We start from the raw sequence: 17,831 nt of genomic DNA, 5'->3' as shown, positions 1-17,831 counted from the left end.
CCCTAATCAGGCCCTGTCTATCTAAATACTCGTATATCCAGTCCCTTAGAATACCTTCCAGTAACTTTCTCACTACTGATGTCAGGCTCACTGGCCTATAATTTCCTGGTTTATTCCTAGAGCCTTTCTTAAACAGTGGAACAACACTAGCCTCCTCCAATCCTCTGGTACCTCACCTGTCGCTAAGGATGATTTAAATATCTCTGCTAGGGGCTCTTGCAATTTTTGCACTTTTCTCCCACAGCATCCAACAGAACACCTTGTCAGGCCCTGGGGATTTATCCACCCTGATTTTCCTCAAGACAGCAAACATCTCCTCCTCTGTTATCTAAATAGCATCTACAACCTCACTGCTGCTTACCTCACTTCTGTAGGCTCTGTCAATCTCTCGAGTAAATACAGATGCAAAAAAAGCCACTTAAGATCTCCCCCATTTCTTTTGGCTCCATGTACAGAATACCATTCTAATCTTCCAGATGACTAATTTTGTCCCTTGCAATCCTTTTGCTGTTAACATATCTGTAGAATCCCTTAGAATTTTCCTTCAGCTTGTCTGCCAGTTAAAGCTGATGCCTTCTTTCAGCTCTTCTAATTTCTTACTTAAATGGTCTAATTCTGACTCTACCACCTGGAATTTGCCTTGATATCTAATTTGCAAGCTCTAGTTCTATGGTTCCTCCAGTCCTGCATCTGACCTTGAACTTTCGTCAATACCAACAACCAAGCCCTCTGTCCACTCGAGACCGCCTGTGGTTTGGAATTCATTGTGCACAGTTGCATTAGATTAAATGTTCTATATCACAACTTTGTTCACACTTTGGATTATCCAAAGTGTGAACAAAGTAAAAACTGCAAGGACCAGTGCTGTAAAGGAAGTTGCATTCCTCCCAAAATGTGACTCAATTTTTTTTTTACACTTGTGTCTTTTTGGAGTTGTGATATAGAGCATTTAATCTAATGTAACTGTGCACAATGAATTCCAAACCACAGGTGGTCTGGAGTGAAGCAATGAAAATATGTTTATTTTTTCAATGCATGTGTTTTTATTGTAAGTTCCTGTTTCCCCAAGCTCTGATGAAAATTGTCTGTTTGTTCTTGTGTCACTTGATCAAACCTGAATAATGTTTGAAGTATCAGTCTGAAAGATTCTCGGTGCAGCTGCTTGAACACTCCTGCTGCGGCCATTTGGGAATTGATTACATGTGCATGACTATTTAATTTGTTTATTTAGAGATAGTGTGCAGTCTTGGCCTTTCTGGCTCTTTGAGCCCCACTGCCCAGCACCCCCTAATTTAACCCTAAACTTACTCATGGGACAATTTGCTGTGATCATTAACCTACTGACTGGTACATCTTTGGATTATGGGAGGAAACCAGAGAAAATCCACACATTGCCCACGGAGAACGTACAAATGCCTTACAAATGATGTCTGAATTGAACTCCAACACCCTAACCGGTGATAACGTTGAGCTAGCCACTACCTACTGTGGTGCTTAGTTTTACTTTCCTCCCGTTGAACTTGGACTTTATGAAGGTCAGCAATAAGATGGGGTTTTACACATGGTGAAAGGCATATCCAAATATGGTCCACACATGAAATTGCTGAAAAACTTTAACTAGCTAGCACCTCTGCTTTAGGCAGCTTTGACTGTTTTAAGTTTCATTATCTATCATTTACAAGAGCACAATCATTGCTTTCTGTGGCAGCAGGAGGAAAAGGGAGGCAGTAAATAATGTCACCCTTCATTCATACTATTTCATTGTGTTCCTTGGAATGCACGTGAAGACCCCACTTCAACTGAAGATATAGAGACAATCTATGCAAATTCACTAAGACCTTTTACCTATGTCCTTAGGGTGATGTAGTTATAATGTTGCCATCTCTCAATTACTCATCATTGTGGTCTCCTTTTGTGTAAGTTATGAATCCTATTTCTGCATCACAGGATTGCTTCCAGTTATATTCAGAAGTTAGATTTCAATTGAGCCAAAGTTTTTAAATTGCTGGTAAGGCCTATGTGTGCTCAAACTGAAACAGTTGCTTTACAATAAAGATTCTGAACTTGAAAGGTCATGTCAATATCATTAATATTACTAATATAGTTTAGACTACTCACCCTCTGTCAGTAGAAATTAGTAAGTTTACTCCATTTAGACGTATAAAATCTAGGACAGTGTGATCCACCCTTCAAACACCACTGAAGCTGATCTAACCTTGAGCTCATCTTTTAAGTAGCTTAGTTATATATTGAAACCTGATTGGTGGTGGGATTTGGGACAATAAATTTGACACCAACTAAGTCTCCAATAACTCTGTAGAATGAATAATGGGCTGATAAGTACATTGGTAAGGGTCTAGTATCTACTTACGAGCCATTTTTAAAATGATCACATGCTGGTGTTGTCTTGTTCACCTGCTGTTAACACATGCATTTTCAAACTAATTGCAATTTTGTAAGTATTTGTAAATGGTAATATATATACAAATTGTTAACTGGATCATTTTTTAAAAACTTTCTCAGATTGTGCAAGCCTGATGAAAAAATGTGTGCAATGCAGAGCAGTTGTGGAACGAAGAGTGCCTTTTATCATGTGTTGTGGTGGGAAAGGTACGGAAGATTCCAATGATGATCTTAGTGAGTCAATTCTTAACACAATCCATTTTTTATTTTCTTTGGATCTCCTTTGCATTTAAATCTTGATATTTGTATGGTATATAAATGAGGCTGAATCTGAAAGAGTCTCAGCCAAGACATCGACTTTCTCTTTCTTTCCGTAGATGCTGCCTGACCTCCTGAGTTCTTCCAGCATCTTGTTTGTGTTACTCTGGATTTCCAGCATCTGCAGAATCTGTTGTATTTAAACTTTATTCTATTTTCACCGGTGTGACATCATCTACACTAGTGGACTGTAATTTTAACTGTGTAAATGAAATCAATTGGGCCTCATGTTTGTCCCCCTTCGCCCACACCTCAGCGAGTTCCGTGTTCGCCATGATGCGGAACTTTTCTTCCGCCGTCTCCGTCTCCGAGCCTACTTCTTCGGCAAGGACTCTTCCACCCCCACCGATGACCCTTTCTCCCGTCTTCAACCCTCCTCTTCTTCATGGACACCCCGCTCTGGTCTTCTGCCTGTTCTGGATCTCTTTATCGCTAATTGCCGACGGGACATCAACCGTCTCGACTTCACCGCACCTTGTCCCCATTCCAACCTCACTCCTTTGGAACGCTCTGCTCTCCACTCTCTCCGCACTAATCCTAACCTTATTATTAAACCTGCCGATAAGGGGGGTGCAGTTGTAGTCTGGCGTACTGACCTCTACCTTGCCGAGGCACAGCGACAACTCGCGGATACCTCTTCTTATTTACCCCTCGATCGTGACCCCACTAAGGAGCACCAGGCCATTGTCTCCCACACCATCACCGACTTTATCCGCTCAGGGGATCTCCCATCCACTGCTACCAACCTTATAGTTCCCACATCCTGCACTTCCCGTTTCTACCTCCTACCCAAGATCCACAAACCTGCCTGTCCTGGCCGACCTATTGTCTCAGCTTGCTCCTGCCCCACCGAACTCATTTCTGTATACCTCGACACTGTTTTATCACCCCTTGGTCAATCCCTTCCAACCTATGTTCGTGACACTTCTCACGCTCTTAAACTTTTCGATGATTTTAAGTTCCCTGGCCCCCACCGCTTTATTTTCACCATGGATGGACATTATATACTTCCATCCCCCATCAGGATGGTCTCAAAGCTCTACGCTTTTTGGATTCCAGACCTAATCAGTTCCCCTCTACCACCACTCTGCTCCGTCTAGCGGAATTAGTCCTTACTCTTAATAATTTCTCCTTTGGCTCCTCCCACTTCCTCCAAACTAAAGGTGTAGCTATGGGCACCTGTATGGGTTCTAGCTATGCCTGCCTTTTTGTTGGCTTTGTGGAACAATCTATGTTCCGTGCCTATTCTGGTATCTGTCCCCCACTTTTCCTTCGCTACATCGACGACTGCATTGGCGCTGCTTCCTGCACGCATGCAGAACTCGTTGACTTAATTAACTTTGCCTCCAACTTTCACCCTGCCCTCAAGTTTACCTGGTCCATTTCCGACACCTCCCTCCCCTTTCTAGATCTTTCTGTCTCTGTCTCTGGAGACAGCTTATCCACTGATGTCTACTATAAGCCTACTGACTCTCACGGCTATCTGGACTATTCCTCTTCTCACCCTGTCTCTTGCAAAAACACCATCCCCTTCTCGCAATTCCTCCGTCTCCACCGCATCTGCTCTCAGGATGAGGCTTTTCATTCTAGGACGAGGGAGATGTCTTGCTTTTTTAAAGAAAGGGGCTTCCCTTCCTCCACTATCAACTCTGCTCTTAAACGCATCTCCCCCATTTCACGTACATCTGCTCTCACTCCATCCTCCCGCCACCCCACTAGGAATAGGGTTCCCCTGGTCCTCACCTACCACCCCACCAGCCTCCGGGTCCAACATATTATTCTCCGTAACTTCCGCCACCTCCAACGGGATCCCACCACTAAGTACATCTTTCTCTCCCCCCTTCTCTCTGCATTCCGCAGGGATCGCTCCCTACGCAACTCCCTTGTCCATTCGTCCCCCCCATCCCTCCCCACTGATCTCCCTCCTGGCACTTATCCATGTAAGTGCAACAAGTGCTACACATGCCCTTACACTTCCTCCCTTACCACCATTCAGGGCCCCAAACAGTCCTTCCAGGTGAGGCAACACTTCACCTGTGAGTTGGCTGGGGTGATATACTGCGTCCGGTGCTCCCGATGTGGCCTTTTATATATTGGCGAGACCCGACGCAGACTGGGAGACCGCTTTGCTGAACATCTACGCTCTGTCCGCCAGAGAAAGCAGGATCTCCCAGTGGCCACACATTTTAATTCCACATCCCATTCCCATTCTGACATGTCTATCCACGGCCTCCTCTACTGTAAAGATGAAGCCACACTCAGGTTGGAGGAACAACACCTTATATTCCGTCTGGGTAGCCTCCAACCTGATGGCATGAACATCGACTTCTCTAACTTCCACTGATGCCCCACCTCCCCCTCGTACCCCATCTGTTACTTATTTTTATGCACACATTCTTCCTCTCACTCTTCTTTTTCTCCCTCTGAATATACCTCTTGCCCATCCTCTGGGTCCCCCCCCCCCCCGTCTTTCTTCCCAGACCTCCTGTCCCATGGTCCTCTGGTATCCCCTTTTGCCTATCACCCGTCCAGCTCTTGGCTCTATCCCTCCCCCTCCTGTCTTCTCCTATCATTTTGGATCTCCCCCTCCCCCATCAACTTTCAAATCCCTTACTCACTCTTCCTTCAGTTAGTCCTGACGAAGGGTCTCGGCCTGAAACGTCGACTGCACCTCTTCCTACAGATGCTGCCTGGCCTGCTGCGTTCACCAGCAACTTTGATGTGTGTTGCTTCAATTGCAATTTAGATGAGCAAAATGAGGGATTTGGTATTGACAATAAGCTTGTTTGTGCTTACAACTTAGTTAAATTGTTTCTTTCTTAAACCTTGGGTGACTGTCAGGAGAGGGAAAGGGAACAGGTAGCCAGTGCACTCCTTTGGCCATTCCCTTCAATATTAAGTATACTACTCAGGATACTGTTGAGGGGAGATGACCTGCCAGGTCTCTGGCACCGAGTCAGGTTCTGTGATTCAGAAAGGAAGTGGGAAGAAGTGGAGAGTGCAGTGGTGATTAAGGGTATATTAAATAGGGCAACAGGAATCAGTTTCTGTTGACGTGAAGGAGTCACCCAGATGGTACGTTGCCTCCCAGGTGCCAGGGCCGGGAATGTCTCAAATCAAGTGCACAACATTCTGCCTACTCCCATCAACTTGCACCAGGACCATAGCCCTCCATACCCCTACCATCCATGTACCTATCCAAACTTGTCTTAAACGTTGAAATCGAGCTTGCATGCTCCACTTGTTCCACCCTCTCATGACTCTCTGAGAGAAGAAGTTTCCCCTCTAGTTCCCCTTAAACTTTTCACCTGTCATCCTTAACCCATGACGTCTGGTTGTAGTCCCATCCAAACTCGGTGGGAAAAGCCTGTTTGCATTTATCCTATCTATACCCCTCATAATTTTGCATACCTCTATCAAGTCTGCTCTCGACACTCGATGTTGCAAAGAATAAAGCTCTAACCTATTCAGTCTTTCCCTAATGGCTCAGGTCTTCCAAACCCAGCAACACCCTTGAAAATTTTCTCTGTACTCTTTCAATCTTATTGACATCTTTCCTGTAGGTGGTGACCAAAAATGCACACAATACTCCAAATTAGACCTCATCAATGTCTTGTACGACTTCGTTATAACATCCCATCTCCTATACTTAATACTTTGATTTACAAAGGCCAATGTGCCAAAAGCTTTCTTTACGACCCTACCTACCTGTGAAGCTACTTATAATAAATTATGGGCCTGTATTTCCAGATTCCTTTGTTCTACCATACTCCTCAGTGCACCACCGTTCACTGTGTAAGACCTACCCTTGTTGACCCTACCAAAGTGCAACATCTCAAACTTGTCTGCATTAAGTTCCATCTGCCATATTTCAGCCCATTTTTCCAGCTGGTCCAGATCCCACTGCAACCCATGATAATCTTGGTAATGCTGTCCATTACATCCCCATTCATGGTGTTATCCACAAATTTGCTGATCTGAGGTGCAGAGGGACTTGAGAGTCCTCATGCAGGATTGCCTAAAGTTCACTTGCAGGTTGAGTTGGTGGTATGCAATGTTAGTAGTCATTTCGAGAGCACTAACATATAAAAGTAAGAATGTAATACTGAAGCTTTATATGGCACGGGTGAGGCCTCACTTGGAGTATTGTGAGTAGTTTTGGGCCCCACAACTTAAGAAAGAGTGTGCTGGCATTGGAGAGAGTCCAGAGGAGATTCAGGAGAATGATCCCAGGAATGAAAAGGTAAACATATGAGGGCCGTTTGACTGCTTTGGGCCTGTATTTGCTGGAGTTTAGGAGAATAAGGGGTGATCTCATTGAAACCTATCGAATATTGAAAGTCTAGATAGAGTGGATGTGGAGAGAATGTTTCCGATAGTGGGGGAGCCTAGGGCCAGAGGACACAGCCTTAGAACTGAGGGATGTCCATTTAGAACAAAGATGAGAAAAAAATTTCTTTAGGCAGTGGGTGGTGAATTTGTGGAATTCTTTGCCTCAGATAGCGGTGGAGGCCAGGTCATTTGGTATATTTAAGGTAGAGGTTTATAGGTTCTTGATTATCAAGGACATCAAAGATGCCTGAAGGCAGAAGAATGGGGTTGAGAAGGATAATAAATCAGTGGAGCAGACTCAAAGGGCCAAATGACTTAAATCTGCCCCTATGTCTTACGGTCTTATTATCCCTTTATACTTAATGAAATTGACACACTGTTCTTGAGAATGCATCCTGAAATTTCAGAGAAGGATTACTATGCAACTTGCACTTGTGGCGAAGAGTAGTCTGCTATTGGAATAATTGACTAATAACTTGTGAGAAACGTTGACGTAGCACCCTATTGCAACAGCCAGGTATTAGTAATAATTCAGAAATATATTGAGGTACAATATCTTAAAATGTCTCTGTAATGCTTGTAAAATAGCATTATAATGGTTATTTTGATAAGTACATGATGGAAGGGTCATGGTGGTCTATCAAGCCGCTGGGGGTTGATGAGTCTAGGCAAAATTGGGCACAAACTAGATGCATCGAAGGACCTGTAGCTATGTGCTTAGTGCTCTATGGCTATAATGGTGAGTTGAAACAGCAGGAAGCTTTCATTAGGCTATATTTTGTTTAATGTGGCATGATAGCTGGTGAGTTTAAAGGATTTTGAGCATGTGACAGAGACTCTTTATCACCACAAAGATTGAACTGCATAGCATAACAACTTGAAAGTGAGTGAGACCATAAATGCAGTTGACCTAACTCCTTTACAATAATGTCAAATATGATATAATTCAGTAAAATGCTCACTTCTATGTTTTTATCAGTAAAAATGGACTCTTGTATTGCAGGCAGTGGAAATATTACTCCCCTTCAACGAGACAAGGACAATACCAATGTCAATGCTGATGTACAGAAACTCCAGCAACAGTTGCAGGATATCAAGGAGCAGGTAAAATGCTACTGTGAATGAGATTGGATCTCATTGTAATTTCTAGTTTCAAAAACCAGAATCCAAACATCTAATGCTCCATTTTTAAATGCAGTGCAGATTACATTAATAAGATCTGCTTTCAGAAATGATTAATACAAACAACTAGTGTCCACTCCAAGTTCATCTTAGATCTTTTTCTTTTTTAAGAATAATAGTTCTTAAAGATTTCTCCAGATTACTGTTCTAATTTGGTAACTATTGGGAGTTTGGCGGGTGGGGGAAACACTTAATTTATTACACTGAATTTGTGGCATGGATTTATAGAAAAAAATAAATCTGGCCCTGATTATGAGACATAGATTACCTCATAAATGCAATCCTCTTTGCAAATTTTGGAATCAGAGTTATTTCATTCAGATTTGATATTTTAAAAAAAGCACAGGAATACAGCTAGAGGCATTATTTAAACACAAGGATGTATTTGCTAGTCATTCATTAATAATTTGAGTGCAAGTGCTCCAGTTTTAAAATTCTGTAACTCATTTTTTCTATTTCTGTATTCTATTTCTTGGTCAACTCGTTTAACCCAGTGGAATCAAATGTTTTTTTCGGCAATTGCCTCTGACCTGGGCCGACATTTACGTGCTAGGCGGCAGCTAATTAATTAGCTTGTTTATTTCAGCTTTTTTCTTAAGGGTGTGCTGGGTGCGTTCTGGCTACCGCTGTACTGCTGCATTCTTCGCAGCCCAGAGGTTGGGGACCACTGAATTATAAGTCACTTATAAGGCAATAGCATCATAACATTTTAAGTAACGTTTGGATATTAAACACGCAGCGCATATTTTCCTCATGTGAACATATAAAATCATTGCAGCACACCAGTACCGCTGAATCAGTGGGAGCCCTAGGCTTGTTTTCCTGCAACAATATAGTCCCATCGAGGGGTGATGGGAGACAGCGATACTCAAAGGGGGTTCCTTATGTCCGGTCTATTCTGCAATTCAGTTTTCCTTGCATTCATTGCAAAAAACTCCACTTTGCAGCGATATGATGTTGGAAATGGAAGCAACGTTTTCAGTGCTTTCGTGGCTATCTCAGGATATTCAGCCTTGACCTTGATCTAGAATGCCGGCAGAGATGTTATGTCAAACATACTTTTCAGCCCACCATCATTTGCAAGCTCGAGGAGTTGATCTTCTTCCCGCGCTGACATGGATGATTCACCGGGGACATTCACAAATGGGTCACGGACCCATTCCTTTGCATGTCTTGGGTCATTTGCGTCTTGGGTCACTGATGACTTCGCGTGCGTAATAACCTCGTGTGCATTCAAGTTCAACAGTGGACATGACAGGGAATGAGGAAAGGTGCAGCTGACTCATATCGCCAAATCATATCGTTTCCTTGCGGTCCGGTAGCACATGCTTTGCAGCCTGGTGGTTGGGGACCACTGCCATAGGCCTTATTTCTCAAACAACACCAAAGCATTTTTCTCTAGGTATTTTTCTCAACCGTGTGTTCTGAGAAAGTAAAATGGAAATGAGAGACAAAAAGGCCAAGAGATATGGCACTGTGGCAAACTAGGAAACTTGACAATACTCCAATAATCTGTTTGAAAAATGAGATCTAGCACATACTAACCTATTGCTGTACTGTGTGGCTTGCAGAGTAAGGACCACTTATTACTTACTAAGTTTGTAAACAGTCAACTATTAGCCTATTGCCACAAAAACAGGAACAGCATTGACATTACAAAGTCAGATGCTTGTTTTTCAAAATTAATGCCTAGTTCTTCTGGATTTCTTTGCAGCAAAATCCTTGATCAGATCACTAAAGTCCAGTTTCCGAACAAGATCACTTTCAAGTGACATTAGAGTAAGATGACTCAGCCTGTCCTGTCCCATTGTGGATCTGAGCCTATGTAGTTGCCATTATCAGGCCTGCCAAATATGTCACTGGAGCCTCGTATAGCCAGTCCCCTCTCGACCTAAAACTTCACAACCACCAACACTCTTCTCAATACGTGGGTCCATTAGACAAACGCTGACTCGAACTGTTTTTGCAGTTCTGTATCTATTCTTCCGCTGTCAGACACTAGTGTAACGTAGGTCAGTATCGTTTTCCTGTGGTGTTCGCTATTTTCATGCTCCCCTATGCGCTCAGCGGCATGTTTCCAGTCGCTAAAGCCAGTTTCGAGGATGGACTGACAGTTACCATCACTGAAGATGCGGCATGCAAAACAAAACACACAGCTGGTGGAAGGGGAATATAAGAGTCATTGCCTTGATATGTACTCACCATTTACCAGCTTGCGTTTGAAGTGAAATTTGGAGAAAAAACGTCTCTGCTGTTTGTATACTCATTCCGAAGCTTTGATATCCACATCCTTATTCTGGCAGGACACTGGGACTTTCATAGCCCAGTACGCTCGGACTGAATCATCCAACGTTTCCTTTCCCCAGCAAGCAGGATCAGTGCTGTAAGGATCCTCAGTAGTGTTAACGTTAATGGTGGCCCAATTTGGTTGTTCGGAGGCCTCTGTGGTCGGGAATCCCAAAATCATACTGTCTGCCTCTTCAACGTCAGCTGCTGACTGTGGCAAGGACGGTGGACCTCTGCTAACGCTGGTGCTGGTGCTAGCACAAGCTGTTGAACAAGTTTGTCCACCGGTCTCAGACTGTGACAAGAGTGATGGTACTGCTGCATCATCGAGAACAGGTTTAAAAAATTCTGTCAATTTCAGTGTCTTTTTTAATGCTTCTTTCTCATGGTCCTCTTTTTCTTGTTTCTTTTTTTCTTTTCTGTGCTCCACTCTTGTATTTTTTTTTTGTCCGCCATGATGATGGCTACCTATTTTGGGCCCCTCTGCTGCTCAGGCCCCTGGGCTGCAGCCCAGCCTAGCCCTGCCTAAAGTCCAGCCCTGCTCATAATGTGTGTCTTTTTCAGTATCTTTCACTGACCCTTGTATATTATTAAGGGTTTTAAGATGCTGTGATATAAAGTAAGAATAAGATTTTGTTGGTAAAAGCCATGAAATTCATAGCATCTGTGCATACATAATCAGATTTGGAGGTCTGGAATTTAACTCACTGAGTCTTTCTGGTCTTTGTCTTTAATAATGTATTATTTTTAAATATTTCTAGTTGTTCTTAAAAGCATTAATCTTGAAATACATAATTGGTTCTACTTCTTAATTTCTAAATATTTTATAATGTTGGAAGCATTCCAAACTGTTTTAAAGGAAAGCCCCAATAGCTTTTACAGCTGACTGGTATTAAAGCTGACAGCAGGGTTTCAGGTAGGGTTTCTCCATTGTGTCATAGAGAAGGCCCTCCCACGGCTCAGGGCTTTATTGGTGCACTTAAGGGCCTTTCATACCAGCAAAAATAGTCATTTGTATTCAGATTAAGTAAGATTGGATTTGGAGTGATTGCAGCAAAATCCTACCTATTGTTCCCCTTAAATCCTGATACAAGGTAAATCCAGCTATGTATGGGGAAGTGGGTTCTTCTAGCTTGTTGAAAATATTTTGACTGTTTATGTGTTTACCTCTTTGTTTCTTCCTGTACATTGCATTTAAACTGCATATAAAATGAAAATTTATTTAGTTCTGTGAAAATAGGAAATTGAGGAAGGTACTAAGTTCAAACCTTGAATGATTACCTAATACAGCCTTCATGATTGGTATTTGCATGTGACAAAATTCCTGTTAGGCACATTCATTTTAGTGGAATGCCAGTACATGTCAATAAAATCATCTGTGTGAAAATAAGACATTACCGTGCTTTCCTGCTAAAATGAATTGTATTTGATGTTCAGCAGAACATGTAGTTAACAGTGTTTGATTTGTAATTTGTTTCAGACTATGTGCCCTGTTTGCCTAGATCGTTTGAAGAACATGATTTTCCTCTGTGGACATGGGACATGTCAGCTTTGTGGTGATCGAATGAGTGAATGTCCTATCTGCCGCAAAGCCATAGAACGCAGGATTTTACTGTATTAAACTGAGAAAGTATTGTCTGAGTACAAAACACAGAGCACTACACCTGTATCATAGTCCAGAGTAAATTATTTTTGGTAGCCCTTTTGTTTGTAGTATCATGGATGGATCATAAAGTCTGTAGCCTTTTCTATGTTATAATGTTACACTATGGGAACTTGACAATTTATATGCAGTTCTTTATAAGCAATCATCAAGGTGACATGTTGAGTTGGTTTGTATGGTTGGTATCAGCTCTCAACCTAGCTCCAATTGCATTCCTGCAGTTGATTTTTTTTAAATGCTCTCGGCTACAGTAGGAAAATAACAATTTTTTTGTCTGATCAAGAACAAGATATAACTTCTGAGTTAAAGATTTTCTTGATAGTTTTTAAAATTTGTTTTAACAAATTCAAGGTATATGCATAAATTCTTATAAATGTGTTTAGGTTTGCAAACATATTTCTGTTACAGATGTGCTTAATTCAGCAGAGGCTAAGTTTCTGGAAATTTATCATCTGCAACTCAGTAATCCATTTTAAAAAAGACATGAAATTAAATTGTAAATCTGTTTAAAATTTGCAATCCAGTTATTCTATTTTATCTGGAATACAGGTGTTTAAAATGTGCTGTTTTAAGGAGAATAATACCTCAGCAATTAATAGGGTGCTATCCTGGGTAGGATTGGGAATTTTAAGTTGTTAAAATGTACCTTGTTATGCTGTCTAATTTTAATACTGCAGAATTCTCACCTTCTTTCTCCATAAAGCTGGCATCCATTATAAAAATCCCCTTTAATTTGCAGGGTCTATCAACTAGAAGAGCATGATTAGGATGTCTTATTTTAGTAGCACCTTTGGTAAATTATCATTTACCAAATTTTGTGGAAATATTAAAATAGTAGTGTTTTAAATAAAGACCAAAACCAATTATGTTTGGTTTGTGCTGCAAAAGGTGACTTTGGGGGTGGGAGGGAATGAGATGTTTCTAGTAATTGATAGGTAAAAGGCAGCTGAAAACTTGCCATTCAGTGATAAGTTTTAAATGGTTTGGGCCTTGTACTGACAGAAATTAATGTTACATTTATAAACTAGTTGAAATTGTTAATTGTGAATATATTGTTAATTTGGGAAGCAAGTGATTCTATATTTTTGCATGTTTGGACATATTGGTATACACTAGTTCAAATTGTAATCATGGTCTTCATTCTTACAGGGTTCAGGCACATAAAGATATATAAAAAACATATTTTCTTTGAGCAATGGCCTCTGTGCTTGGTAACAGTTCACATCCAAAAAAAGTTTGAAGTGTGCTCTAATGCATACACCGATCATATTTGCATTGCTGGATTGCTGAAATATAGATTAACTTTAATTACAAACCATCTTGTATGTTAGTTATGTTATGGGTCTGATGCTTTTAAAGAAAGGGAATTTTTGAAGGAACGTATTATGCAAAATTAGGTTTAAGGTGGTTTATTGATGCCCACAAACTTGTTTTCTTGAATTTTGTATGTTGATGCCATTTAAACATTTTAGCTCCAAATCAACTGAATATGCTGTCTGTCCCATCCGTTGTCTTAAATGCAGTTATAATTTGCAAAGAAAAGCTGCTATAATACTGTTGGCACCATCTTTCTGTAGAAATGAATATTGCATCTTGGAGATTCAATACAATGAGCTTCTAAATTTTATTATATGGAACAAAGTAATTCTGAAGTTCCAATTCCAGGTTAAATTTGGATTAAAATAGCTTCGATGAAGGAAAGGTGAGGGATCTGGATCAGTAACAGCGTTTGAAACAGTATTGAAATTATTTACAATTACATTATAGATAAATTAAATACACAATTGCTAAATAATTTCTATTTTGAAATCTCTGGAATATGCACGTCTCTATCATGTTTTTCTAGTAAATCATGGCACTGGTACATTGATAAAATAAATCCAGCAAGGTTTATGGCTTCCTTCATCCACAATAGCAATTCTGAATGCCAGTTGAATACCTATCATCAGATTGAATAGTTTCAGTGTTCCTATTTTGAAAATGTACAGGGAAGCCTCTTTCACTATTTGGTTATTTGGGCCTCCTGTGTCTTGGTAAAACTATTTTCATTGCTCTGTCATTTCTGAGAAATTTGTAGCCTGCATGATGATTAAGTTTTTTTTTAAAAGTTTTTAAGATTATACTACAATACAACTCATAATTGTTTTTCAGAATGGTTGAATGATTTAACTATTTCACTTCATTAAATTGTACAAATATATTGAACTTAAAATGTTGAAAAAATTGAAATAAGGTTTGCACAAGAACTTTTTTTCTCTAACTGCAATTCATAATTGAAATGAATAATTCCAAATTTCAGTTCTTGACTCCTAGCTTGTTAGCTTAAAGATCAGAAAACCACTGTATTTAATCTGTAAATATCTCTTGATTACAGTTCTGCTTTTATTGTCATTGAAAGTTATCAATAATAATATAGCATTTCAACAATTATTCACACTACCTGAATACGTTTTTGATTGATTAAAATCAGTGTTCCTAGTACGCCCAAGTGGAACTGGAGTGATGGAAGTCAAAGGGTTAGTTGGGTGGCGAAGGGGAAAGATTGTGATGATGAGTTGTAACCAAGTAGATTTGAGGGAAATCATAATTCACAAACTTGGCTCTGTTTCTTACAAAAAGATTGTCAAATAACTTCACATTTAGGTGAAACGTACTTCACAACTGTAAATTTTTGTTCATTTTCTACTCTGCAACTTATGCTGTACTGATTGCAATTGCAGGTTTGTTTTGCCTCATAAGCTATTTACTAGCAGTGAAATACACCAAGAACTAAGGATAACTGCTTCGTGATCATTTAGAATTTTGCCTAAGGATTTGATGCTGTAGTTTTTTTGTGTTAGTTGCTTATACTTTGGAATTTCATACATGATTAGCACTAATTTTGTGACAGAATGAACTTGCGTGTAAAGTTGTTAAGTCGTTAACTTACTGCCTATTGATTATGTTATGTATAGTAATAATGTTGTTTTTGTAGCATTCATGCAAATTGCCTGAAAATACTTGTTTTTGCCAAATATTTAAACATTCAAAAGCTAATTACTAGTGGATAAGTTGACATTTTGAATTTATTTCTACCCTTTTGTTAACTGCCTTGTTTGTCTCTGTTTTGAAAAGAAATTTGTCTGCTTTTAAAGCAGTGTTTCCTTCATGAATTAAATTTCCTCTGTCTTATTCCTTGCAACATTAATGTAGTGGGTTAGGACTGGGAATTAAAGAACTTCGCCTTCTATGAGGTAAATTCTGACCAAACTGTCTCACTGCTCATTGTTTTTGTTATGTTGTTTAGTGTCTGAACTGTGCTTCTTAATGAAAATTGCACAACCAGGTCAAAGCTTTAGAAATAAAATGTCATTTATATCTTTTGGTTAACCTGCCTGATTTTTAAAATCCAAGGAGGAAGAACATTTGAATCATAACTTGGGCACAACACTTATCCATCATTCGCAGTAGTAGTGAGGTTGGGGATGGCATTAAACAAGAAATTGGAAATGCGTGCAATAAAGGAACAGCAGTTATAATGGGTGACTTCAATCTACATATAGATTGGGTAAACCAAATTGGTAAGGGTGCTGAAGAAGAGGATTTCTTGGAATGTATGTGGGATGGTTTTCTGAACCAACATGTGGAGGCCATTCTAGACAGGGTATTGAGCAATGAGGAAGGGTTAGTTAGCAATCATGTCGTGAGAGGCCCCTAGGGTAAGAGTGACCATAATATGGTGGAATTCTTCATTAAAATGGAGAGTGACATAGTTAATTCAGAAACAAAGGTTCTGAACTTAAAAAAGGGTAACTTTGAAGGTATGAGGCGTGAATTAGCTAAGATAGACTGGCAAATGATACTTAAAGGGTTGACGGTGGATATGCAATGGCAAGCATTTAAAGATCGCATGGATGAACTACAACAATTGTTCATCCCAGTTTGGCAAAAGAATAAACCAGGGAAGGTGGTGCACCCGTGGCTGACAAGGGAAATTAAGGATAGTATCAATTCCAAAGAAGAAACATACAAATTAGCCAGTAAAAGCAGCTCACCTGAGGACTGGGAGAAATTCAGAGTCCAGCAGAGGAGGACAAAGGGCTTAATTAGGAAGGGGAAAAAAGATTATGAGAGAAAGCTGGCAGGAAACATATAAACTGACTGTAAAAGGTTTTGTAGATATGTGAAAAGAAAAAGATTGGTTAAGACAAATGTAAGTCCCTTACAGTCAGAAACAGGTGAATTGATCATGGGAAACAAGGACGTGGCAGACCAATTGAATAACTAAACAACAGGTATTCTGCAGATGCTGGAAATTCAAGCAATGCTGCCTGGCCTGCTGCGTTCACCAGCAACTTTGATGTGTGTCAATTGAATAACTACTTTGGTTCTGTCTTCACTAAGGAGGACATAAATAATCTTCCGGAAATAGGGGACCGAGGGTCTATTGAGATGGAGGAACTGAGGGAAAAACATGTTAGTAGGGAAGTGGTGTTAGGTAAATTGAAGGGATTAAAGGCAGATAAATCCCCAGGGCCAGATGTTCTGCATCCCAGAGTGCTTAAGGAAGTAGCCCAAGAAATAGTGGAGGCATTAGTGATAATTTTTCAAAACTCTTTAGATTCTGGATTAGTTCCTGAGGATTGGAGGGTGGCTAATGTAACCCCCCTTTTTAAAAAAGGAGGGAGAGAGAAACCGGGGGATTATGGACCGGTTAGCCTAACATCGGTGGTGGGGAAAATGCTAGAGTCAGTTATCAAAGATGTGATAACTGCACATTTGGAAAGCGGTGAAATCATCGGACAAAGTCAGCATGGATTTGTGAAAGGAAAATCATGTCTGACAAATCTTAGAATTTTTTGAGGATGTAACTAGTAGAGTGGATAGGGGAGGACCAGTGGATGTGGTATATTTGGATTTTCAAAAGGCTTTTGACAAGGTCCCACACAGGAGATTAGTGTGCAAGCTTAAAGCACACAGTATTGGGGGTATGGTATTGATGTGGATAGAGAATTGGTTGGCAGATAAGAAGCAAAGAGTGGGAATAAATGGGACCTTTTCAGAATGGCGGGCAGTGACTAATGGGGTACCGCAAGGCCCAGTGCTGGGACCCCAGTTGTTTACAATATATATTAATGACTTAGACGAGGGAATTAAATGCAGTATCTCCAAGTTTGCGGATGACACGAAGCTGGGTGGCAGTGTTAGCTGTGAGGAAGATGCTAAGAGAATGCAGGGTGACTTGGATAGGTTAGGTGAGTGGGCAAATTCATGGCAGATGCAATTTAATGTGGATAAATGTGAGGTTATCCACTTTGGTGGCAAAAACAGGAAAACAGATTATTACCTGAACGGTGGCCGATTAGGAAAAGGGGAGGTGCAACGAGACCTGGGTGTCATTGTACACCAGTCATTGAAAGTGGGCATGCAGGTACAGCAGGCGGTGAAAAAGGCGAATGGTATGCTGGTATTCATAGCAAGAGGATCCGAGTACAGGAGCAGGGAGGTACTACTGTAGTTGTACAAGGCCTTGGTGGGACCACACCTGGAGTATTGTGTGCAGTTTTGGTCCCCTAATCTGAGGAAAGACATCCTTGCCATAGAGGGAGTACAAAGAAGGTTCACCAGATTGATTCCTGGGATGGCAGAACTTTCATATGATGAAAGA

At 40.6% G+C, this 17,831-nt stretch overlaps 1 protein-coding gene across 2 annotated transcripts in view; it reads left to right on the top strand.

The window, feature by feature from the left end:
- The window catches only part of mib1 (MIB E3 ubiquitin protein ligase 1), a 176,387-nt gene extending 160,846 nt beyond the window's left edge, over positions 1–15,541 (top strand). Inside the window, exons 19-21 of one of the 2 annotated variants that reach the window (XM_072252839.1) lie at positions 2,524–2,610; positions 8,057–8,157; positions 12,002–15,541. In XM_072252839.1, coding sequence (XP_072108940.1) covers positions 2,524–2,610; positions 8,057–8,157; positions 12,002–12,142 — 329 coding nt within the window. In that variant the 3' untranslated portion in view covers positions 12,143–15,541. Of the gene's footprint in view, positions 1–2,523; positions 2,638–8,056; positions 8,158–12,001 lie in introns of both variants that reach the window. The other variant, XM_072252829.1, reaches the window with a different exon arrangement.
- Positions 15,542–17,831: the final 2,290 nt, after the last annotated feature.

This window comes from Mobula birostris, chromosome 1 (genome assembly GCF_030028105.1).
Source record: "Mobula birostris isolate sMobBir1 chromosome 1, sMobBir1.hap1, whole genome shotgun sequence".
NCBI lineage: Eukaryota > Metazoa > Chordata > Chondrichthyes > Myliobatiformes > Myliobatidae > Mobula > Mobula birostris.
This window is presented reverse-complemented; position numbering and strand designations above follow the sequence as displayed.